The sequence below is a fragment of the Maniola jurtina genome, chromosome 18 (genome assembly GCF_905333055.1).
Source record: "Maniola jurtina chromosome 18, ilManJurt1.1, whole genome shotgun sequence".
NCBI lineage: Eukaryota > Metazoa > Arthropoda > Insecta > Lepidoptera > Nymphalidae > Maniola > Maniola jurtina.
This window is the reverse complement of record NC_060046.1, coordinates 12,058,377-12,083,095: the sequence shown is the minus strand read 5'-3', so window position 1 is coordinate 12,083,095 and position 24,719 is coordinate 12,058,377. Positions and strand designations below refer to the sequence as shown.

The window sequence follows — 24,719 nt, the reverse complement described above, 5'->3', positions numbered from 1 at the left end:
AGAGCTACCTACCTGCCAAATTTCATGATTCTAGGTCAACCGGAAGTACCCTATAGGTTTTCTCGACAGACACGACGGACGGACGGACGGACAGACAGACAGGCAACAAAGTGTTCCTACAAGGGTTCCGTTTTTCCTTTTGAGGTACGGAACCCTAAAAATACATCATGAAACTTCATTAAGCGTGGCATCCCGAGGGCGGTAAAAGGATTTCCAGTCGGCGCAATCTCCACGGGCGAGAGCACCGCGACGAGTTCGTCTTACTCCGCCGACCGCACGCGCACCGTCGGCGCTGATGGCTGAGATGTATAAACTTATAGGAAGCGTTTTTGAAAGACGCGTAGCTATCAGCGCGCACGGTGGTCAGCGCTGATAGCTACGCGGCCGCACGCGTCGCGCGTCTGCGCCGCGTAGCTGTCGGTGCTGACCATTGCACGAGCGCCGCTGCCTTCTATGAGCGTTCTAGTGTCGAGCGGAGCGGATGTAGTCAGCGTGTACAGTCATGGAGAATTGCCGGTTTCGGGGCGATATCGCATATTTTCGGTATTTGGATTGTGAACTGAATAATTAGATGTTGTGATAGCAATCACGCTCTAATTAAATTATTTATTTTGGCATTAGTTTGTTTAGATTAAAACTCTCGGATAACCTTACACATTAAACTTGTGTTTTTTTTGTGTTGGTTTTGGAGAGGACATTCCAATAATTCGATAAAAATATTTAAATAATACCTGCTTTTCTGAGTGACGCCAATATTTGGGATAGGTAGTACAAAGCAGCAATAATTAATACACTCCACATTTTTGTCGTCATCTGTACAGTAAGGCGTTCAGTACGATACTAAAACGAGCCACGCTGAGCCTCAGCGCTGATAAACTACGCGCTGAGCTATGAGCGCTGACGGTGAGCGTGAGTCTAAAATCAGCCTAATCTTCACAGTACAACGATAATTCCACCAGCGCAGCGTGCCGTCGCGACTCGCAACGATACGGCACGAGACCGCAACGGATCGCCGCGTGACGTAACCGCATGCAACGCCTCGTTAGCTCTCGACTGTGGTGTAACGTGGCGGTATCGCCGCGAGACTCGACGATATCGTCGCGACATTATATTAGTCCAGAGACACGTCGTATCGTCACGATAGTATCGCCCTATGAAAGTAGGCCCATAGAGATTTTTTTTTTATTCACTATAGGCAAGCGCTTGACCACAATCACACCTGATGGAAAGTGATAATGTGGTCTAAGATGGGACGCGTTTACCTAGAAGGTGCCTATTCACTCTTGTTTTAAAGATACCCGGATTGTAATTGGTAGGAAACACAAATCGCGCGGGGATTGAATCGGATTTGGTGGCACGGCGAGATACTGGTGCCGTCCTTCAGCTTTCTACTATCGTATTGCAAGGCATCGTCAAAATCTGCATCCGTACGTAGTTAAAATTCCTCGGACACGTACGAAGCGATTTGCTTCCTCGTTTCTTATCCGAACTGCTAGGATATAAAACGCCCTTCCGGCATCAGTTTTCCCTTCCACTTTTATTAGGCAACTTCTATGCAAGCGCACTCCATCTTAGGCTGCATCATCACTTGTTGGAAGGTCTGATTGCAGCTAAGCGCTAGTCTGTAAATTAAAAAAATTCTTGCCGGTAGAGATGGCGCTTTATAGTTGAGGTTTACAACTTACAGCGAACTGACAACTTCATTATAAGTTTAATGGAAGCTCAAATTATAAAGTTCCACTTTTTGCAGAATATCGCGTAGTTCTTCTAGTCTAGACTCCGATAACAACTAAATTATAATTTAATATATAAAAGCCGGTCAAGTGCGAATCAGACTCTTTAGGGTTCGTACCTCAAAAGAAAAAAGGAACCCTTATAGGATCACTTTGTTGTCTGTCTGGACCTATAGGGAAGATAGGTACTTCCCGTTGACCTAGTATCGTGTTTGGCAGGTAGTTAAGTCTTAATAGCGCAAGGGAAAATCTGAAAACATTGAATTTGTACTTACATCACAAAAGAAAAGTTTTTCATACTGATTGCTAAAAACTTTAACGGTCATTTCGTCCACGGATTTTTTTCCGTCCAAAAAATTGTATATAAATCTAATATTGATTTTAAAACTATTTAACGAGGGGAAATCAAAGGGTGTAAGCCAACTTTTTTTCGGTTCTTACTTTTTCATTCAGTACAGATAAAAGTGGTTGTTCGACTACAAAATAAAGATATACCTACACCGCGTTAATACCTAGGTATCTCGTATATGCCAGAATGACTGAGCCGTACCAGAATGAACTATAGTGACGTCAAAACCTCGACTAATGGACTAATATGTTATTTTATAAAAGCTGCAAGTTTCTCTGCATATTGTCCCCGACACAGGGGGAACGTTTGAAGTTTGGATCTTGGTGGCTTTGGCTATGGGACTCATAGAGCAAAAGTGGCGAGTGATTTTCTCTTTATGCATTATTTGCATGACGACTCCCCGTCTTACAGTTCTGTAGGTTCGTAAATACGGGTTACCTGGGAGAGATCACTCTATATTGATAAGGTCACCCTTTGTTTAATTAAGTGTATCATTTGTTCTGTTTTTGTAATTTTGTAACAATAAAGATGTTTAGATAAATAAATCAATATTTTATGAAGTATCACTGTCCATTAGTATGAGTACTGACCTGTGGCAAGCTGCACGCTAGAGCGGTCACCCAAGCAGCGAACAGCATCTGCTTACTTCTCCTCCGTGCTACGGACAGCTTCAGCGGGTACAGCACTGCGAAGAACCTACGAACAAGTATTCATACTTAACTATTTTTATTTCAGGACTAGCGACCCAATCACAATCAATCGGCTTGATTTCTTACGACATCATGAACAATTATTGTCGTCATATTCCAACAAATTAACACAAAGCGCATCTACACCCTCATGTATAAGTATATTTTGTGTTCTCTGTATAATAATATGTGTATGTTTGTGTGTGCGATAAAGAATTCTAAAAAAGGCAATATAGGTATATTAAACTATACGTATAAATCTTTCTCTTCAATCACTCTATCTATACATTAAAAATGTACCTACCTGCCTATATTTTGTTGTGCTTTGTATGTGTTTTTCTGTACTAATTTTGTGGTGTAAAATAAAAGTATATTCAATATTCATTCATTCATTCATTAAAATCCGTTGCGCGTAGAATGAGATCTAAGCGTGCAGAGGGACAGACGGCGGGAAGCAACTTTAAACTACGAGAATGTACATACTTTGTAGAGATAGGCTTGCGCCAACGAATGCTATATGAAAGCAAGGATACTCATCTTATATATTTCTATCTTTGACAAGATAACTATTCAATGAGGTGATATATATGCTGGCTGCTACTTGAATGAGATCGCCGAGTGCAACAATTGACGCACTCAGTAATAAACGGGTTATTGCGTGGAAAAAATACTGGTCCAAGCAATTACACGTTTATTACTGAGCACAATCGTGTCGTAGTATATTGGTAGGTAGATTGGTACATGCTTTGCCTATGTGGTGCGTCTGTGGAGCGTCTGTAGAGCGTCTGTGGAGAGTGGAGAGAGAGTCAATGATTTTCATAAAAATAATAACGAATGTTTAACAGGGCTCTCTCCATCACTTACTCCATACAATCGTAGTTCAATTTCATTTGAATATTAAGCAAACAAAGTCCATGAAATTTTGCAGACATATTCTAGAAACTAATATCTGTAACTGTGTTTTAGATTTTTCTAAAAATATATAGTTTTAAAATTACAGGGGCTCAAAGATTTGTGTGTGAATTTTTAAGAACGCGTAACTTGGAAACCGAATATTTTAAAAGAAATCTGGAAAACCACAGGCACAGATATTAGTTTCTAGAATAGGTATGTCTGCAAAATTTCATGGACTTTGGTTGCTTAAGAGGGCTCTCTCCGTCACTCGTTTCCACTCGTTTCATACAATCGTAGTTCCAATTTCATTTGAATATTAAGCAACCTAAGTCCATGAAATTTTGCAGACATATTCTAGAAACTAATATCTATGTCTGTGGTTTTCCAGATTTCTGTTAAAATATTCGGTTTCAAAGTTACGCGGTCTTAAAAAATTTCATACAAATCTTGGAGCCCCTGTAATTTTAAAACTACATATTTTTAGAAAAATCTAAAACACCACAGACACAGATATTAGTTTCTAAAATATGTCTGCAAAATTTCATGGACTTTGGTTGCTTAATATTCAAATGAAATTGGAACTACGATTGTATGAAACGAGTAGAAACGAGTGACGGAGAGAGCCCTGTTAATATTCAAATGAAATTGGAACTACGTTTGTATGGAGCGAGTGACAGAGAGACCCCTCTTAAGTTTTTTCGTTAATTTATGGGATGACCAGACAGACGGATGGATAAACAGCATAATATGTGCCTCCAACTCCTCTTTCTTCAAACTTAAGCTCCTATTTGCTTTAAGCTCCTGTCCGTACAAGATGTAACCTCTTGTAGGGACGTATTTACCGGGAACGTCTTTGAACTCGCTTACAACTCGAGTCAGAGTCGATGTTTCTACAAATCCACGTTTTAAATCCTTTGAGAAAGATTAATTGATCTATTGCGATTCAGTGGTTTTATCTTGAGATCTGTTTATTAATCAAATAAGTAGTTAATTCCGGAAACATTTACCTGTTATCCATTTCAGATGAAGAATATCGGCAAGGTACCTACTACGAGAGCAAAATATAATATTATACTCAATCGTAACAATAAGAATACCTTCCTATAATATGTCAGTGGTGTGGAGCTAGTAGAGGCGTAAAAGCATTGCTTACCCAAGGAATGGTTACCCTAGTTGAAATAGCTCAATCCTCGTTATATCCTTTACTAGCTGATGCCCGCGACTTCGTTCGCGTGGATGTAGGTTTTTTAAATTCCCGTGGGAACTCTTTGATTTTCCGGGATAAAAAGTAGCCTATGTGCTAATCCAGGGTATAATCTATCTCCATTCTAAATTTCAGCCCAATCCGTCCAGTAGTTTTTGCGTGAAGGAGTAACAAACATACACACACACACACACACACACACACACACACACACACACATACAAGCTTTCTCCTTTATAATATTAGTGTGATGACTTGCCAGTAAGTAGCTACTTACTCGTAACTTACCTATCAAACTTTTACCACTATATCGATATCATATATATCGAGCCATTAGAACCGTGCGAAGATTCATAAATCCTTTTTCGGGTTCCGTACCTCAAAAGGAAAAACGGAACCCTTGTAGAATCACTTTGATGTCTGTCTGCCTGTCTGTCTGTCTGACTGTATGTTCGTCCGTCCGTCGTTATTTTATTTTTATTTTTTCTTTAAAAGACTATTAGCCATGCTAATAATCATGACTAATACCTACTCCCCTTTCTCCTCCAATTAAGCGTAAAGTTTGTGCCAGGAGTGGGTACGACAATTATAGTGCAACGGGTGGGGTTTGAACCGTCGACCCTTCGGAAGTTATCGAGCTATCGAGGCCCAAACCTCTCGCTCGCAGATTGTGACTAGAAGCAAAACCAATTAATGTAACAATTAAGACCTACAATCAGCAAATTAATGATTTGATTTGATTCAGTTCGCATATTTGTAATCGCTCAACTACCTATAGCAAAAATTTCTTTCGCTTGATTTTTATTTCACTGCTTTTTGTTTTTAGATAGTAGTTACCATTCTATGAAAATAATAGAAAGGCTTACTTACCATATAATAAAAAATAACAATGCGGAGACGCCATAGTAGAAAATATGCTGACGTCACGTCTTTTAAAAACAGCCAAGCCACTATTCCTACCTCATTGTTGACTTCGGCCAAGAGTTAATCGTTTTTAAAAACCAACCAAGCTTGACCGGGTTCAAGAAATAACATTTTCTTTTAATTTACATGGCAGCCATTTTGAAAATTTTATTATTTGTTGTTGTAACGGCGACAGAAATACACTTTCTGTGAAAAATTTAAACTCTTTACCTACTTACGGTTCCGGCCGCTGACAGACAGACGGACGGACAGACGGACAGATGGATGGACAGACAGGGAAGGCTCAGTAATAGGTCCCGTAGGCACCTTTCGGGTACGGAACCCTAAAAACGAATCACATCGTTTGCTCGGGTCTACAGAAAAATAAGTATACCTACCTAATATAACAAAAGCAAAATTTTTAATACCAACTGATCGACCGCTTTTAATGATTACTTAAATGATTTGAATCGTAGGGTTGAATGTTGATTTTCCTATTGTAATTATTTCCTGTATACAGGGATGTATTTACCCTAGGGGCAATAGGGGCTATGGCCTCAGGGCGACAGTTTGTTCACAGAAACAATGCTTTCACTATCCGTGTAAGCAGTTTTATTTGAAATTAAAGAAAACTCTTCAAAAATTAACTGATTTTCTATTAAAATAATAGGGAATGTCAAGCTTTTTGATAATTTATGGGGCACTAAACCCAATTTATGGGGCAATTTGGGGCCCAGACACCAAATCTAAATATATTTACAGAAAGATATGACTGACTGGCTGACTGATCTATCAATGCACAGCTTAAACTATACTAGACTTGGCAGGCAAATAGTTATTAATTATTATAATGTAGACATATTATGCGAAGAAAGGATTACTGAAAATTCAACTCCTAAATGGGTAAAATAGGGGGCTTCAAATTTGTGTAGTCCACGCGAGTGAAGTCAGGAGCATAAGCTTGTCTTAAAATACACCCTCGCTTGTATATACCGACATCATTGCCTTCTGAGTGAAACCTTTCAACCTTAAAATTATTCAAAACATCACACGATGCCTACATTATTTTCAAATAGTAAAGCGTCTCTACCCCTGGGGAGAGGCTATACAAAACATTTTTCACTGGGAAAGTACTGGACCTACTGGCCAAAAACACATATATATAGACTAAAACTAAAAAATATCTAATTCAATTAATATAGCAAACAATTTGATACGTTTCACGAAAAGCGAATTTTCACACAGTAAATAATACATGCGAAAATTAATTTACCGCGAAACCAACCTGCGCTATTGATCCTGATCATAATTCCTAGTTAAGATAAAGTCAAAGTCAATTCATTTATTCAAAGTTGATACCATTGTACACTTTTTGACTGTCAATTATTGTTAAGAAAATGATGTAATCATTGATTTTAGAGCCACCACTACAATATAATGGTGATAATACTTAATGTAGCAAACGCCTGTACCTAGGTGCGAAAATCGAAAAGCCATTTCCCGTGAATAATGGCGTCTGAAGATTCGCTGTCCAAAAAAAATATTCACCAAATGATTTAACTAGCTCATCGCTACTTGTCTCTATTATCTCTACTACTACTACATTAACTCTGACTCTTTGTATAAGTTTCGGGAAAAGATTTTCGTATCTTGGAAGCCTTGAGTCTTACCAGCTAAAATTTGAGACCACACTTTACTTTTAGCCATAGTTTGTTTACATTATTAGATACAGTTCATTCATTCTTTCTTTTTTGTTTATCTTTATCCACTTAATTATTATCATCATTTAACCTATTAATATTTTTTTTGTAACTTTGTTGTTGTAAATTTTGTGTTCACTTGTAAATAGCGACTACATTTAGCAAATAAGTTTAGATTATGTACTATTTTTAATGTTTAATGTAAGTAGCTGTAAGTGAACCTAATTAATAAAAATAAAATAAAATACTACTATTATCTTTCGTCTCTATTGATTTGGCTGCTGTGGCCGAAATTCGTTCAGGAAAACAATCTAACAGAGATCAACTCCTAGACGTGTGGTCTGATGAACTGTCTACTGCACGCGTTTGGGATCAAAGGTAAACCGATCTCTAAAGTCAAGCTGTGAACACCAAGTATATTTATTTATTTATTTGTACCAGAAAGTTGTAACAATATAAATAAAAGGAAAGAAAAAGTGGACAGGGAAGCACTTATCTCTATAAGAGATCTCTACCCTTGGCAGTGCGAGAGGTTGTAAATGGAGTAGAATAGGTACAGCAAAGATAGACAGTAATCATGAAAAAAAAAAAAAAGTAGATATTATGTTATAATATATACTTACAAATATTTATATATTAAAATAGACTTACAAAAACATATATACCTTAGTACATAAATATATCTTATAATATATAATATATACATAGGTACTCGTACTCTTGAGTCTCGATTTGATCATTTTATCCGACTCCTATTGTTCTAACAATACAAATCAATCACTACTTATATTATCACACTTCACACTAATATTATAAAGGCGAAAGTTTGTGTGTATGTTTGTGTGTGTGTGTATGTTTGTTATTCCTTCATGCAAATACTATTGGACGGATTTGGAATGGAGATAGATAATATCCTGGATTAGCACATAGGCTACTTTTTATCCCGGGAAATGAAAGAGTTTCCACAGGATTTCTGCATTCTAAATCCACGCGGATGAAATCGCGGGCATCAGGCTCCACTTCGCTCCACTCCACAGATTTGCGTCGGATCTTAGTCGTTTGTATTACCTCCTTCAATCTAAAAGGCAACCTTCTAATATTACATCAGCTAACTTGAATAGTTACGCACACTTGGGATTTAAGTTTATACTTTAACTCCTAAGGCCCAAGCATTCTCAAGTTAGCTAACCAAACATCTAGTTGGATAGTTAGAATATGTTAGAATATACTTTTCAGTGACGCCATTAAAAGTTCCGCTAGCAAGTTGAGCAAGTTTAGAAGCGATTTCGCACTAACTTACTAAATGGAGTACGAAATCGAATAAGCAATTCGTTTTGTTATATATAGTTGATATATAGTTGATGAGGACTCACCTACCTATGGAGATGCAGACGAGCACGTTAGAGGACATCAACTTTGCAGATCGGCAGGAATACCTGCCGAACTGCAAAGTTGATGAGGACTCACCTATCTATGGAGATGCAGACGAGCACGTTAGAGGACATCAACTTTGCAGATCGGCAGGAATACCTGCCGAACTGCAAAGTTGATGAGGACTCACCTATCTATGGAGATGCAGACGAGCACGTTAGAGGACATCAACTTTGCAGATCGGCAGGAATACCTGCCGAACTGCAAAGTTGATGAGGACTCACCTATCTATGGAGATGCAGACGAGCACGTTAGAGGACATCAACTTTGCAGATCGGCAGGAATACCTGCCGAACTGCAAAGTTGATGAGGACTCACCTATCTATGGAGATGCAGACGAGCACGTTAGAGGACATCAACTTTGCAGATCGGCAGGAATACCTGCCGAACTGCAAAGTTGATGAGGACTCACCTATCTATGGAGATGCAGACGAGCACGTTAGAGGACATCAACTTTGCAGATCGGCAGGAATACCTGCCGAACTGCAAAGTTGATGAGGACTCACCTATCTATGGAGATGCAGACGAGCACGTTAGAGGACAGGTAGAGGCCGAATGCTCGCATCACGAGCAGCACCTTGCACAGCAGGTTGCCGACCAGCCATGCGTTCGTGTACTTCCAACCGATCTGCAACAATCATATTTCATTACTAGGAAAACTGGTCAGCTGAAGAACACAAAAAGTCGTAATTTTAATTTCTTAATTAAACTAAAAAAATAAAAACTACGCCAAAACTAAACTATGCCAAAAAAAACCGGTCCGTCCGTCCATCCGCCCGTCCGTCCATCGTCTCTGTCAAGAAAACCTATAGGGTACTTACTTCCCGTTGACCTAGAATCATGAAATTTGGCAGGTAGATAGGTCTCATAGCACAAATCTGAATAGTTTTAGATTTATCGTGCAAAATGTCGGAAAAATACATACGGAACCCTCGAAGCGCGAGCCTGACTCGCACTTGGCCGGTTTTTTGAGCAATGGTGTAGGTAATAACTAATAAGCATCATTGGCGAAATTAGAAGCGAAGCCGAAGCGCGTGATAAAACGTATTGTACCTTTTATAAAATAAATAATTAAACGATATATAAACACCGTAGGTATATGAGACTATTCAAACAGAATCTTAATTAGGTATTATTCGCAAACAGGCGTGAAATTATAAAACGCTGCGTCATTCGTTTCATCTTACATAGTCTCACCTTAATTAACTTTCACGTATAAGATAACTACATTTCAAACCCCTTATTTTACCCCCTTTAAGGGTTGAATTTTCAAAAATGCTTTCTTATCGTACTTATACAGCTATCTGCAATCTGCATGCCCAGACCGATCCCACCATTAGTTTGAACTGTACGTTGATAGATCAGTCAGTCAGTCAGTCTGTCAGTCAGCTTTTTCTTTTTAACCCCTGACCCAAAAAGAGGGGTGTTATAAGTTTGACGTGTGTATCTGTGTAGGTATCTGTCTGCGGCATCGTAGCTCCTAAACTAATGAACTGATTTTAATCTAGTTTTTTTTGTTTGAAAGGTGGCTTGATCCAGAGTGTTCTTAGCTATAATCCAAGAAAATCGGTTCAGCCGTTTGAAAGTTATCAGCTCTTTTCTAGTTACTGTAACCTTCACTTGTTGGAGGTGTTATAAATTTTTAATTTACACTTGTATAAACATAGAGTGTAACTATGGTCTCTTTTAAATTCATATTCGCTCACGGCTGAAATTAATGACATTAATGAATCTACCTAGTATCTATCGAAACTCTTTCGAATGCGAAAATTTGTCTTTCTGTGAAAACTTACTAACAATTGTGAAAAATTATATTAGTGCTGCTATTGATTTACATGTTACGACCACGTTGCCCACAGCACCCGCGCCCATCATCGCCCTTCACACACTCAGCAGGTCGCATACCTATTGTATTACCACCACTTACCTCCAACGGTATGACCCCGCAAGTGACACAGACGTCGGCGACCGCGAGATGAGTCATGAGCATGTCGACTCGTGAGCGCCGTCGCCGCGCGCCCGCCAGCGCGGCTAGGACGACCACGTTGCCCACGGCGCCCACGCCCATGAGCATGCCGTACGCGCTCAGCACGGCGCCCTGCTGGCGCCCGGCCACCTCCTCCCAGGCCTCCCAGCTTATGTTGTGTCTCTCTTCAGCCATCTCGAAGTATTCCCAGAATTTGCGGTCTACTAATGTCGTTGATGAGTTTCCCCATTTTGACGTTTCCAGCGACGTATTTGAGAGCATTATGAATGTAGGTCTTTTGCATGGATTTAGGAAGTCAAAATACTTTTGCTAACTAAACCGATTTCATTGACTACATTGTTATTTTCTTAAGTCCCTAGTTGAAAATATACCGGTAACTGAACAATTAAACCATAGTTGTTTGATGATGATCTTTTAGTGATTTCTTTAATTTGTCATTAATAGTTGTGTTAAGCCTGCACCAGAACGATGGTAATATTTTTAATTATTATTACTGAATTGTTATAAATATAACTTTTCACTGTTAAGAAATCAGATTTTTAAACATTCCTTCAAATTAAATTGGAAGTCATTTCATTTCAGCCGAGTTTCTTGCTGGTTCTTCTCGGTAGGAACGGCATTCCGAACCAGTGGTAAATTATTTGACGATTCAAAAGCACTTGTAACAGTTTATTTGAATAAAAATCCATTCTATTCTATTCTATTCTATTCTATTGTCCACATGTATAGAAGTTAAACTGTTCTTTCAAAACTTTATCTAAGTTAGAACTTACTTCAAACTGATTCTACTTACACAGTTAAAAAGTTTACTGGTTTGCTTTCAATCGTCGAGTTTGTTTAAAACTTCGCTTTTGTTCATGAAAAGTATCCTTTCTGGTTCTCTGGTCTACTTCAATTACTTACGAGTACCTTTGTTTAAACTCTTTTCTTAAAAAGTTCGATTTCGACATACAAAACTAAATAACGAAGTTATATTCACATACGCTATTACTACTTTCCTACTATTTCGTAGATAAAAAAAAACATCTGAAAATAGTGTAATTTTGCATATATTAAATATATAATATTCAGATAAAACGGTTTAGAAATCACACCCTTTTATAAAAAAAAATGAGAAGTAGCTAAAGAAGCTCTATTCAAGTTTTTAAGTTGTCATATAATAATAGTCCTCACAATGATACAACCAATTTTTATACTATTACAATAACTATAAAAATTACTATTGTTTACATAATTCGTAGCCCTCGTAGGCGTAGACACTACAATATAAAACAAAATAGGTATCTCTACCTCATAAAATACTTTAATCAAAGTTGCACTCCTCGTTTTGGTTTGTTTAAACTTTTAATGTTACCATAATTTCACCTGCACGGTTAATAATATAACACATTCACAAGTGGGCAACAGTTTGACTTTTAATAAAGTTTGTTGCTACGAGAAGTTCTCGTAGACGAGTCGAAAGCTTTTCCGACGTAGCGACGTACGCTCTACGCCGGGGGTTACCGCCAACTGAAGTTGAACTTTGGATTGGCTACGAACTGTCTACGCCGCTACGGTAACATGCGTAGATTCTCGCTATGTACACCTTAGGGGTTGTTATTTAGATCCTGATCTATTGTTTGTTTTAGGGATTTTAAAGTTACAACCTCAATGGCTCAACGGTTATAGGAGTGGACTGAATTCCGACGGCGGCGGTTCAAACCCCAGCCGTTGCACTATTGTCGTACCCACTCCTAGCACAAGCTTTAGGCTTAGTTAGAGGGGAAAAGGGGAATGTTAGTCATAATTAAAATGGAAAATATTCTTTATTTAAAAAAAATTGGTTGTCTGTAAAGTCGGTTTACTGACGATAGTTGAACGTGACAACAAATTTCTTGTGCTTCTTTGTCGCTCGTTCCGCGCTCTCGCTTGCACTTCAAGCCTAACATGGAACGCCTCAGAGCGAGGTAACGCCGCATGAGTCATGTTTTTTCGTGCGTGCAGCTGGCTCTATCGAATTATAAGACGTTGTCACGTCAAAAAAAACCTGTTTTGTGTCATCATCAGCCTGTGGACGTCCACTGTTGGACATAGGCCTTCCCTATAAAGCGCCACCACACCCGGTCCTCAGCCTTCCTCATCCAGCCACTTCCCGCCAGCCGCTTTATATCGTCGGTCCATCGTGCTGGAGGAAGCATCGTGCTGTTTTGTGTGCCTTTTCTATAAATAAAATGAAAAATTCTAGGTTTTGATATTCTACGGTAGATTCTACCCATGTTAACGAAGATACCGTAACACTTTCGCGTGCTTTTTTTTCTTCAACATGTATTGTTTTAACGGTGAAGGGAAACATCGTGAGGTGGCTTGAAAGCCCGAGAGTTCTGAATAATGTTCTCAAACTTTTGAGGCAGGAACTTGTGTGCTCAGTAATGAGCCGGCGATGAGTCGATCATGATGTCATAGTGAAAAATAAGGTATCTCTATATAAGGTATACATAATATAATATTAGGTAATGTTTTGTTACATAGTTGGTTTTGATAAGGGTACCGGTGTATTTTGCTTCTGCCATGAACGAGAGTAAAACGATCCCTGAGCCCTCACTTAGGTAACTTTACCCTGTTCGGTACAAACAGCAAAAAATATTCATTTATCAATTCGTTCTGCAAGTCAGTGAAGGGTTAGATTTTGAACTTCTATAGAGTTTTTCCTCTGCCGTCGTATTCCTTCCTCATTGCTGAACGTCATGACCCCTTTGCATAAATCCACATGCGAAAGAACAAAAGCGACCGACATAGCTCAAAGGATTAGCAAGCTGAAGTGGCAATGGGCAGGTCATGTCTGGGACTTCGTCTGTGTTGACATTTGCTGGCGCGCGTGTTGTGCCTTTTTGGAGTGTTTTTTTGTTAAAAGTGGCCGGTTTTTGTGTTGTACTGGTGGTGGAACTGATTGAGAAGCGCTCTAAAGGGGCGCCGCGTGTGTGTCGGCGAGCGCCGACACAGACGAGGTCCATCCATACTTATATAGTTTCCCTAACTTGTAAATAACTACAAACTCGACATTGGCTAATCTGTGTAAAGCCAGACGAGAGATAAAAAAAAAGGTCATGTCTGTCGCAGAACCGACGGCTGATGGGGTAGACGTTTTCTGGAGTGGAGACCGTATAAGCGCAGTGTAGGACGACCTCCAGCCCGTTGGACCGATGACCTGAAGAATGTGGCGGGGAGCGGGTGGTTGAGGAAGGCGCAGGACCGTGTTTGGCGGCGAGCTCTTGGAAAGTCCTATTTCCAGCAGTAGACGCATACAGGCTGATGGAATGGATGGCACATGACTTTGCGTAGATATAGGTTTTTATCACGTAAGAACTCTGATTTTCCGGGATAAAAGTAGCTAATGTCCATCTTCGGGATGCAAGCTGTCTAGGTAGTAGGTAGGTGGGTTTTGGGGATGGGCCGTGCAAAAGAAACAGACAGAGACACACTTTCGTATATTTATTGTATTAGTATGGATAAGTATAAATAAAAAAAGTTTTAAAAATTAAAAAATATTTATTTACTAAAAGTAGTTACCAACTAAAACGCATTTTTTTATTTGTTCCATTATAGCGTCTAGTGAGTGCCATATTGTTTTTGACTACTTTGATATCTTTATTCTTATAGTAGCACTCGGAAGATTAAAACAAATCTGTTTGTGCAAAAATCATTCAAATCCACACGTTTGGTTTATAAAGCGCCACAACGAAACATACAAACATAAATAAATTGATAGTCCACTCTTTTGCGTTGCGCAATAGCGTAAAATAAAACGCGTCAAAAGCGAGCCGGACTCGCATACGACGGGTTCCGTACCATCATAGTCTCGAAAGACAGCGCCATCTACATGTGATTTAGGAAACTAATAATTTATTCCAACCCTATAGGTTTTGACAGAGATGACAGACGGACAGACAGACAGACGGACAACAAAGTGATCCTTTAACAGTTCCGTTTTTCCTTTTGAGGTATGGAACCTTAAAAACGGTAGTATAACGGGATAACCTAACCCGTAGGTATAACTGGTAATGTGTGGCACTGTTTTCAAAAAGCCAGCCAAGTGCGAGTCAGACTCGCGCACTGAGGGTTCCGTACTCGGATATTTTTTCCAACATTTTGCACAATAAATCAAAAACTATTATACATAAAAATGAATAAATATCTGTTTTAGAATGTACAGGTTCATTCATCGTTCCCTTTCATATGATGATGATTGGTATAGTTGTCTTACTTTGAAAATTGAAACACATTTTAATTTTTTTAAATGATGTAACCACAAATTCGCGGTTTTCAGATTTATTCCTGTACTTGTGCTATAAGACCTACCTACCTACCAAATTTCATGATTCTAGGTGAACAGGAAGTACCCTATAGGTTTCTTGACAGACGGACAGACAGACAACAAAGTGATCCTACAAGGCTTCCGTTTTTCCTTTTGAGACACGGAACCCTAAAAATAAAAGGTTTTCTTTGTTTGTTTTCTTTCTTGTCAGTATTATCGTGGTATGAGCCGCACGTGTATGGGGTCGACGCAGCGCAGCACGATGTCCGCCTTGAGGGTGGGTCGCGCCCCTCTCGTCATGGGCTGCAATCTAAACTTGCGTACGATCTCGCTGAGCGCGCACTTCATCTCCATTTTCGCGAAACGTTGGCCTGGGGAAGGGAAACAAAGAACTATTTATTTTAAGACTAGCGACTCGCCCCGGCTTCGAACGGGTAGCTTATATTACAATTTTCGGAGGGATCTGTAATTTTTAGTTATTATTTATTTCCAAAATACCTGCCAAATTTCATGATTCTAGGACAACGGGAAGTACCCTATAGGTTTCTTGACAGACACGACCGACAGACAGACAACAAAGTGATCCTATAAGGGTTCCGTTTTTCCTTTTGAGGTACAGAACCGTAATAATATCGCGAATATGGGCCACAAGAACAAAAATACAATATTATTTGTATCGACCCATACTAACCGATGCAGTTCCTGGGTCCAGCGCTGAATGGCACATAGGCGTAGGGGTGCCTCGAGTCCACCTCGAGGAACCTCTCCGGCTTGAAGGCCTCGGGCTCCGGGTACAGGTCAGCCCTGCGCTGCACGTCGTATATATGCACCACGACTTCTTCACCCTTGAGTACTTTGATATCATCTGAAAGGTAAAGCAATATCATCATCATCATCATCATCATCATCATAAATAGGATTATTGATTTCAAGAAAACCCACTAGTTCTAACTCTATGGCTAACACCAAGGCTCTATGGTTAGATACTTATTTAGGAAAATCCAGCTTTCTATTTCTCAGTATCATTCATCAATCAACAATGAAGATTCGTAGTCAACTTAGGTATGTACACATAAGTTGACTACGAATCTTCATTGCTATGAGGTGATAGGGATATGGGTCGGGCGAATTTTAGGACGAGTTTTATTTTATTTGTGCTTATCATTAAGGCTCAAAAGGGCTAGAACGCAGAGACGTAAAACCAGTTAAAAAAACGGTTGTCTGTAAAGTCGGTTTACTGACGATAGTTGAACGTGACAACAAAGGCCGATTGTGCTTCTTTGTCGCTCGTTCCGCGCTCTCGCTTGCACTTCAAGCCTTACATGGAACGCCTCAGAGCGAGGTAACGCCGCATGAGTCATGTTTTTTCGTGCGTGCAGCCGGCTCTATCGAATTATAAAACGTTGTCACGTCAAAAGATAGCTTTGATTGCGACTTCACCAGATGGAAAGTGATGTTTCAGTGTTAGATGGATTAAGCACTAAAAAAGCTGTAGGTGCTATTGGTGTATTTAATGGCGAAGAAGATCTAGTATACCAACCGAAACCTTGAGAAGGTCGACTGAGGCAGATTTGAAAAGAGTGGGACTATCACCAGGTCAAGGTTAATACAAAGACAGGAGGGCATCAAAAATCAATGTTGCAGCACTATGTTCCACGGCGGAATTAAAGGGCTTAATAGTCTATCATCAAGGCTAACTAAACCAAATCGAACTGACCTAACATAAAATCTTCTACAATTTCTCGCCCAATGAAGGGCACACTGGGGTAAAGCCTGAGGATCTCTTTTATGACAGCCTCCAGGTACTTCATATCGCCCAAGTCTGACATGTTGGTGCCTTGGTCCGAGTCACCGTACAAAGATTTGTACTCTTCAAAAATGCGCTCCTGAAACAAATAAAACCAAATGAAGAAAGAAAAGAAAGAAAAACTGTTTATTTGGTACCAACAATAACTTAAAATAAATAAAATATAAAATGGGACGCGTGGTGTGTGGTGCCAAAATGGACTCCACTCAGCATTTGCTGCGCCTGTGTCGGGAACGCAGGCACAGCGCTGGTCTTCCGTGAAGCCAGAAGTTTCGGACGGTAACTATAGGATGCAATATACAAAATACAAATACAATACAAAATAAATAATGTGGTTAGTAGATATAGGGTTAGTACAATAATTTAATGATAAAGTAGGTATATAATAAAATAAAGTAGAATAAAGATGTGGGAGGACCTGAACTACGCGCCTTCCTCACCTTTTTGCTGACGCAATAACAAAATTCTTAAATTTGATTTGAACCATGTTTTTGATTTGCTTATATCGCGCAGGGGAGGAGGCAGGTTGTTCCAGCATTTCGTAGCGGCATATTTAAAGCTACCACGAAATGCTGCGGTTACATGATGAGGAGTTCTTAGAGTCCAGACTCTGTTGGAGCGAGTGTTGGTCTTCTTCGTCTCTTGGCAAATCAAAAGTCTTTTCCTTTTAACCGAATCTTTCATTGTTATTTTATTTTTATTTTATGGAAAAGGCACACAAAACAGGCTGTAACTCTAAAAAGTCAAAATATAAAAACAATATAAGTATCATGATCTAATATAAGTAATAACCCCTATACCTTTTAGCTCACAGACACAATATTGCTTTAAGTTTAATTTGTATGAATTGCATTTTTTTTATGATTTTGTTAAGCTGAATAAACTTTTATTTATTTTATTTATTTAATAGGTGTACACAACATTACCTAAATAAATAAATAACTAAAAATTATAATAATATAAGAAATATCTAACCACCTTCTCAAAGGAGAGGATGAAAGTAGAAATTTTCTCACCTGTACTTCTTCATGGTCAGCCAAAAGCATTAATCCGAATGACAAAGCCGTCGCCGTGGTGTCATGACCCTGTAAAAATGAAATTTTTCTTTAATACCAATCAGTTTCGGCTTTTGATCGCAATCATAATATTTTAATGGTGGAAAAATTGGTTATGCCAGACAGGAGATAACCTGCAAGATCTGCTGATGATACAAGAGTTACAAGAAGCATACGCGATGCATTTTTCAATTCTCAAAATGCTAAAACGTTACCTAAGACGGTAAAATGGCTTTTTAAAAGAATATTAGCCATCATAATCATGACTAATACTCCCCTTTCCCCTCCAATTAAGCGTAAAGCTTGTGCCAGGAGTGGGTACGACAATAGTGCAACGGGTGGCGTTTGAACCGCCGACCTTTTGGAATTCAGTCCGGTCCTCAACCGTTGAGCTATCGAGGCTTGAAAGGAAGGAACAACTTACAACAACAATCATTACCAAATACCACGTTCTTCAATCTCTTCACATCATTCTTGGCAGAGTGGTCGCGGTCACTAAGTGATTTTTACGGGCATATTGATTTGCCTTACGAGCTTTCAATAACCGAATAATTGAGCAAAAACAAATGGTACTCACACAATGGCGAATGAATTACATGACATAACATATATTATTAGGCCATAAGGAATAGTTTGTGCGATAATTACTAATTTGTATTGTATTTCGTGATTGTCGTATAAGCTATTCCGGGCTTAAATGCATCAGATAAAAATTCCACGCACATAAAACGGCCAAGCCGTACTTTTTTAACCAAGATGTAGGGTTTGTAGAATCAGAGCTTGTAAGTAGAGTTATTTGTTACTTATTGTTATATAAATGTGATCCAGACAAGAGCACTTAAGAGCTATATACCTACTTTGGACTTGGGATAGGTCGCATGGGCAGCACAAACCTAAGCTCAGCTAGGGGCTTGGCTCTACTAGAGATCTCATAACTTTTTAACAGTGAAAACATTATGAACTTGTGAGTCTTGGCAACCTTTACATGAAATGTTTTTGGTGGGATATTACTTACCTCAAACATAAACGTATTAACTTCTTCTCTAATACCCTCTAAATCTATTTCCCCTTTCCTCTCAGCTTCCAGTAATAAATCGAGGAGAGCCAACCTCCGTTTGCTTCCTCCGTTATCACCATTCACTGCATTTCCTACATCGCCCCTATCATAAGCCTTTTTCCTCTCCATAATAACATTGTCGGCAAACGAATGCACTTTTTTCAATGATTTTGCAAACCTTTTGCCCAATGGATGCAAATAAAATATAAAATCGTTATGCAAGTAAATCTTTGTCAACCGTTCCATAACTATCGATCCAATGTCTAAAATGGCTTCCTTGTATTCAATTTTTGTTTGGGACGTGTCCGAATCCAATTTGATGCCCATTGCGGTTTCTGAAACAAAAAAAAAACAACGTAGAGTTTTTGTTAGTGCTTTAAAAATAACTTGGGTAACTAAAAAAATACCCGTGTAAAAAAGCAACGTTTTTATTGTTTTGATCCTCCTTTGGTTTGTTTTTAGGAATTCTAATTTCTATTATTTTTAAGGAATTCTGGAAGTAATTTGGATTTATGCCCATTTCTAGGGACCCGTAATAAAATTATAAAGAAGGAACCCTTTTGATTTGATGGCATATTTTATTGAAAATTGAATACTTGAAAAGAGCAACCGCCGAGTTTCTTGCTGGTTCTTCTTGGTAGGAACGGCATTCCAAACCAGTGGTAGATATTTTGACGATTCAAAAGCACTTATAAAAGTTTAATTGAATAAAAATATTTTTTTTTTGATTTTTTTGATACGACTGAGTATGTCCGTTTGTCATACATGTCATGACATTTGAATCCTAAGATGCTAGAATGGCGAACTCACACCGAAAAGCTCAGCGTTGCAAAATACTTGCATAGGTACAACTTTTTATCCCGGAAAAGCAGAGTTCCCGCGGGATTTTTTAAAATACCTAAATCCACGCGGACGGAGTCGGGGGCATCGTCTAGTAAATAATAAAAACCTAAATAAGTCTTTATTGACGAGAAATTTAACCGTCATTTTGCCTTTGGCCTTCACACTAGGGAACCTGTCGTGCATGCAATGTCGTCAGTAACTACTTTGACGGTGCATATTTTTTGTAAATATACATTTTTAACCGACTTCCAAAAAAGGAGGAGGTTCTCAATTCGTCGGGATCTTTTTTTTTTTTTTATGTATGTTCCCCGATTACTCAAAGACCCCTGGACCGATTTGGAAAATTTTTTTTTTTGTTTGAAAGGGTATACTGTGCAGGTGGTCCCATATAAATTTGGTGAAGATCTGATGAATATCTTCGGAGATGGAGAACAGAACTCCTCAATGGATAAGAGCAAATTGCTCGCGATCAGTGTAATAGCTTAGTAAACAGTAGGGTTTTAACTGGGCATAGCATATTATAGTACAGTGGGGCCACTAAAAATTGTGAAATAAAAAATTTTCAAAAGAAAAATAAAACCGACTTCAAAAACCAAAAACACTAAAAAGTAGAAAATAATTTTTGTTTAGCTACACATGTAATGTACCTAGGTATGAAGTCGGGCGAGCTTCACTCTTGGATTTCTAATTTTGTTTTAATATGCTCGCTCGACTTCATACCTAGGTACATTACATGTGTAGCTAAACAAAAATTATTTTCTACTTTTTAGTGTTTTTGGTTTTTGAAGTCGGTTTTATTTTTCTTTTGAAAATTTTTTTGTGGTATTTTTTGTTGTACATGTACGAGTTAATATGTTTATCTTTTATATATATATGTTTCGATTAGTATGTGAGTATTTTTAAAGTTCGAAATTGTTTTTTTAAATAATGCTTTTCACTGCATTTGAAATTGGCTAGGTACTTTCTCATAATGGAATTTGAAATCAGTAAATTCACAATTCTGAGACGGGTAAAATTTCTTGCTTTTGTTGCGATGACTTGTACATTTTCTGAAGCAAACAACGTTATCCGAAATTTAATTTTTAAGCGTTTAAAAGCTATCTAATGACTTGGAATTGAAATGCTCACAAAATTTACTTTAATGCCGGATAATAGCTTAAATTGTCCTATTCTTAGTTATTTACAGTGATATCATATAAATACTTAAGACTTAAGAGTGAAATCACTCTTAGTACTTATAATATAATATCACTGTTTTCACTCTTGTACATATAATATTATGTTTGGTAGTAAATTAAATAAAGAAGAAAAAAAAGTACTAAGTAATTTAGCAGTAGGTACCTAGGTGAATATTTTATTTTTGTTAATAGATAAATACGGCATCGTGTTTGTTTATCGTTAATATGAGTAAATGAGATAATAATTACTATTATTATACAAAGTAGCTATTGCTATACATATAATATGATAAGACACTATCCATACTAATATTATAAATGCGAAAGTGTGTCTGTCTGTCTGCTCACGGCCCAACAGTTTAACCGATTCTGACGAAATTTGGTACAGGGTTAGCTTATATCCCGGGGACGGACATAGGCTACTTTTTATCCAGGAAAATCAAAGAGTTCCCACGGGATTCCTAGATACCCGTCCGCTTAACCGATTTGTATGAAAGGTACCGAGGTAGCTTGCATCCATGTTATTGATATAGACAGCTGTCTATATCAATAACATGGATGTTTTATCCCGGAAAACCAAGCAGTTCCCACGGGATCTTTAAAAACCTAAATCCACGCGGACGAAGTCGCGGGCATCCTCTAGTTAATTATAAGGCAACCTCATGCACCTTTAGATAGAGTAGCATTAGAAAAGATAAATAGGTAGGTACTAGTTGTATTCAAGAAAGCTTGCTGCCAATTTTTTCAGTTCACTCAATTACGGGGTTATACGGGGTAACCCGAAAAATACGGGGCGTCTGGCAATCCTACCGGTATGGGACCTTCTCTTTCATTTTTAAGAGAGATAGATATAGGTATCTACTAGCTGTGCCCGCAACTTCGTTCGCGTGGAATAGTGACTTTTCGGGCAGCGTGATTCTTTAAATTGACATAACTTTTTTATTTATGAACCGATTGGCATGAAATAAACATTAAATGTTAAGTGAAGCTTACTTACAATATATTAGTGAAAACCTTATCTAAATCGAATAAGCCGTTTCTGATATTAGCGTGCACAAACACACAGACAAACAGACAAACACACAAAAAAAATTAATTACAATTTCGGCTTCGGCATCGATATAATAACAACCCCTGCTACTTTTTTTTTATATATTTCCATTGTACAGACACCACTTTTCTACAATTTTATTATATGTATAAATTTCTATACCGACTTACCACAGATAGAATAAAGCATGTAATCGCTTATAAATGGTATGACGTCCAGAACGTCTTTGCCTTCCTTAGTCAGTTTCCGAAGCTCGTCCACCATGCTCCTGCTTTGCTCCTCGAAAACCTTCAGGAAAGTCTTCAGGATATCAAAGTGGAATGTCGGAGTCAGGATCTTGCGACGCCGGTGCCATTTGTTACCTGAAACGCTTCATTAGATTGATCATCATGAAATTTTTGACGTGACAACGTCTTATAATTCGATAGAGCCGGCTGCACGCACGAAAAAACATGACTCATGCGGCGTTACCTCGCTCTGAGGCGTTCCATGTAAGGCTTGAAGTGCAAGCGAGAGCGCGGAACGAGCGACAAAGAAGCACAATCGGCCTTTGTTGTCACGTTCAACTATCGTCAGTAAACCGACTTTACAGACAACCAATTTTTTTTTACACGACTTCCCAAAAAAATATTTTCAGGGTTCATGTCTGTATGCATGTTTTTATTCCATCATAACTTCTAAATGCCTGAACAGATTTAGATGTATGGGGTATCGTTCGAATTCTTACACCATCCCGAGCGATACTGGCAAAATCAATGAAATTGAAAAAAATCCTGAGCATAAAAAACATGAGTCGGAAAATACAAATTGGTTTTTCTTTTGAGCTATAATCATTTTATCGAAATTTTATTAAAATGTCACTCAGTGAAGTAGCGATGTAGAACCAACCAATGTCAAAGAGCTCAATCGAATCAAGAGAATAAACCACAGTTCTCTAAACAGTAAAAAGAGTTACCTGTGCTAACGAGCAGGCCAGTTCCTAGCCAGGGCTCCATAAACCGGTAGGGCTTACTCTTCGTAATGTTCCTCGAGTGCGATAACACAATCTATAAAATACCTAGTTGTGATTAGAAACCTTTGATTAACACAAAACAATTGAAAAACAATTAGAAAAGCTATAATCCTCGATTGTATTGATATCTCGGTTCCAAAGTGTAACAATTCGTAACGGATTCTTATAACATTCATCATTATTCATTTTGGAATTAAAAGTGTTTTTAATATAATTCTAGTGGAAGTTGTTCCAAATGACTCGCTTTAAAAAAAAAAAAATTAACAATCCTCACAGTAATTTTGAAATAAAACAATCATGATTAAGTGCACTTATCGCTAACTCAGAATTGCAGACATGATACACTTTGGAACTGAGTTCCCTATATAGACATTTTCTCTTTGGAACTGAGGTACGGATGTGTAAATTTAATGTAATTATTCAAACCAAATCCTAACCTAACCTAACCTAATCATTGATAGCCTAGTGGTAAAAGACTTCCACCTTCTATTAGGGGGTTCCAGACTCCAGTATACTGATCGTATGTGCATTTCAATATTTTCAGGCAATAAATTATCACTTACTTTAAAAAAACATCGTGAAAAAACCTGCACACTTGTGAGTTCTCCAATATTCACGAAGATGTGTGTAGACTGCCAATCCACACTTTACCAGTGTTGTGGACTACAGCGTTGCACGGTTTAGCCGGTAGGGTGGTAACTAGCCACAGCCGAAGCCTTCCACCAGATATTTACTCCAGAAAGCAAAAGCTGCACTTGCCTCGATGTCCTCCACGCCATATATATGCAGGATGTATCTGCCAAAAGCTGAGATAACAACACGGGTTCCATACTGGCTCGGCAGGTCGATGATCTTCTTGAATATTTCCTCTGAAACAAAATGTTATTACTGAATTGGTTGTCAAATGCAGTTTAAATTACAGAGGAGCTGAAACATGGACACTGACAAGTTCAAAGTCGCTGAGCGGGCTAGGTTAGGTCTCATTCTAAAGGATGAAAGTAATCGTAGCAGAACCAAAATGACTGAAAAAGCTGCATTAATTAACAAGTTGAATTGATATTGGGTAGGGCATGCCAGTCGCAAAACTGATGGCCGATGTTGCAGACGCGTTCTGGAGTGAAGACCACGTATCAACCAATGCAGTGTAGGGCAGCCTCCAATCCTGGACTGACGGCCTTGGGAAGGTAGCGGGAGATTGGTAGATAAGGAAGATAGAGGATCCTGCTGCCAAAGCCATATCTCCTGTGGATCCACGCGAGCTGATGGGTCGGATTAAATTGGATCAGGATCGGCTTACCCTGAGTCAGTCCAATGAAAGCCAGGGCGCTGCCAACGATAGGCGCCTTTGGTGGCCCGGGAAGTCGAGCCAGGTCATTCTGCCCGTGGTTGAAGTACTTCCACAGAGCTACGATTATGACTACTGATACAAAAAGTGGCCACAGCATTTGAATGTCGCTGTAGATCTTCTAAATCTGAAAAAAAAGTTAAAGAAGCTATATGTCTGGTGGGAGGCTCCGGCCGTGACTAATTACCAC

General features: G+C 38.7%; 2 protein-coding genes and 1 long non-coding RNA gene across 3 annotated transcripts in view; 1 reads left to right on the top strand and 2 right to left on the bottom strand.

The window, feature by feature from the left end:
- LOC123874295 (adipokinetic hormone/corazonin-related peptide receptor variant I-like) overlaps positions 1–11,163 on the bottom strand; it is a 34,631-nt gene extending 23,468 nt beyond the window's left edge. Inside the window, exons 1-3 of the mRNA XM_045919543.1 lie at positions 10,831–11,163; positions 9,410–9,531; positions 2,673–2,778 (exon numbers count right to left, since the gene is read on the bottom strand). Of these exons, the coding sequence (XP_045775499.1) occupies positions 2,673–2,778; positions 9,410–9,531; positions 10,831–11,151 (549 nt within the window). The 5' untranslated portion in view covers positions 11,152–11,163. The remainder of the gene's footprint in view (positions 1–2,672; positions 2,779–9,409; positions 9,532–10,830) is intronic.
- Positions 1–24,719, bottom strand: part of LOC123874293 (cytochrome P450 4C1-like) — a 38,119-nt gene that overhangs the window by 12,592 nt on the left and 808 nt on the right. The window contains exons 2-12 of the mRNA XM_045919541.1: positions 24,482–24,656; positions 23,944–24,053; positions 23,128–23,218; positions 22,343–22,534; positions 19,059–19,435; positions 18,005–18,073; positions 16,899–17,067; positions 15,873–16,046; positions 15,386–15,552; positions 14,868–14,874; positions 11,595–11,605 (exon numbers count right to left, since the gene is read on the bottom strand). Of these exons, the coding sequence (XP_045775497.1) occupies positions 15,395–15,552; positions 15,873–16,046; positions 16,899–17,067; positions 18,005–18,073; positions 19,059–19,435; positions 22,343–22,534; positions 23,128–23,218; positions 23,944–24,053; positions 24,482–24,629 (1,488 nt within the window). The 5' untranslated portion in view covers positions 24,630–24,656 and the 3' untranslated portion in view covers positions 11,595–11,605; positions 14,868–14,874; positions 15,386–15,394. The remainder of the gene's footprint in view (positions 1–11,594; positions 11,606–14,867; positions 14,875–15,385; positions 15,553–15,872; positions 16,047–16,898; positions 17,068–18,004; positions 18,074–19,058; positions 19,436–22,342; positions 22,535–23,127; positions 23,219–23,943; positions 24,054–24,481; positions 24,657–24,719) is intronic.
- Positions 4,310–16,398, top strand: LOC123874310. Its single transcript, XR_006797888.1, has 3 exons — positions 4,310–4,320; positions 9,490–9,492; positions 16,351–16,398. It is a non-coding gene; the product is annotated as an uncharacterized LOC123874310 (long non-coding RNA).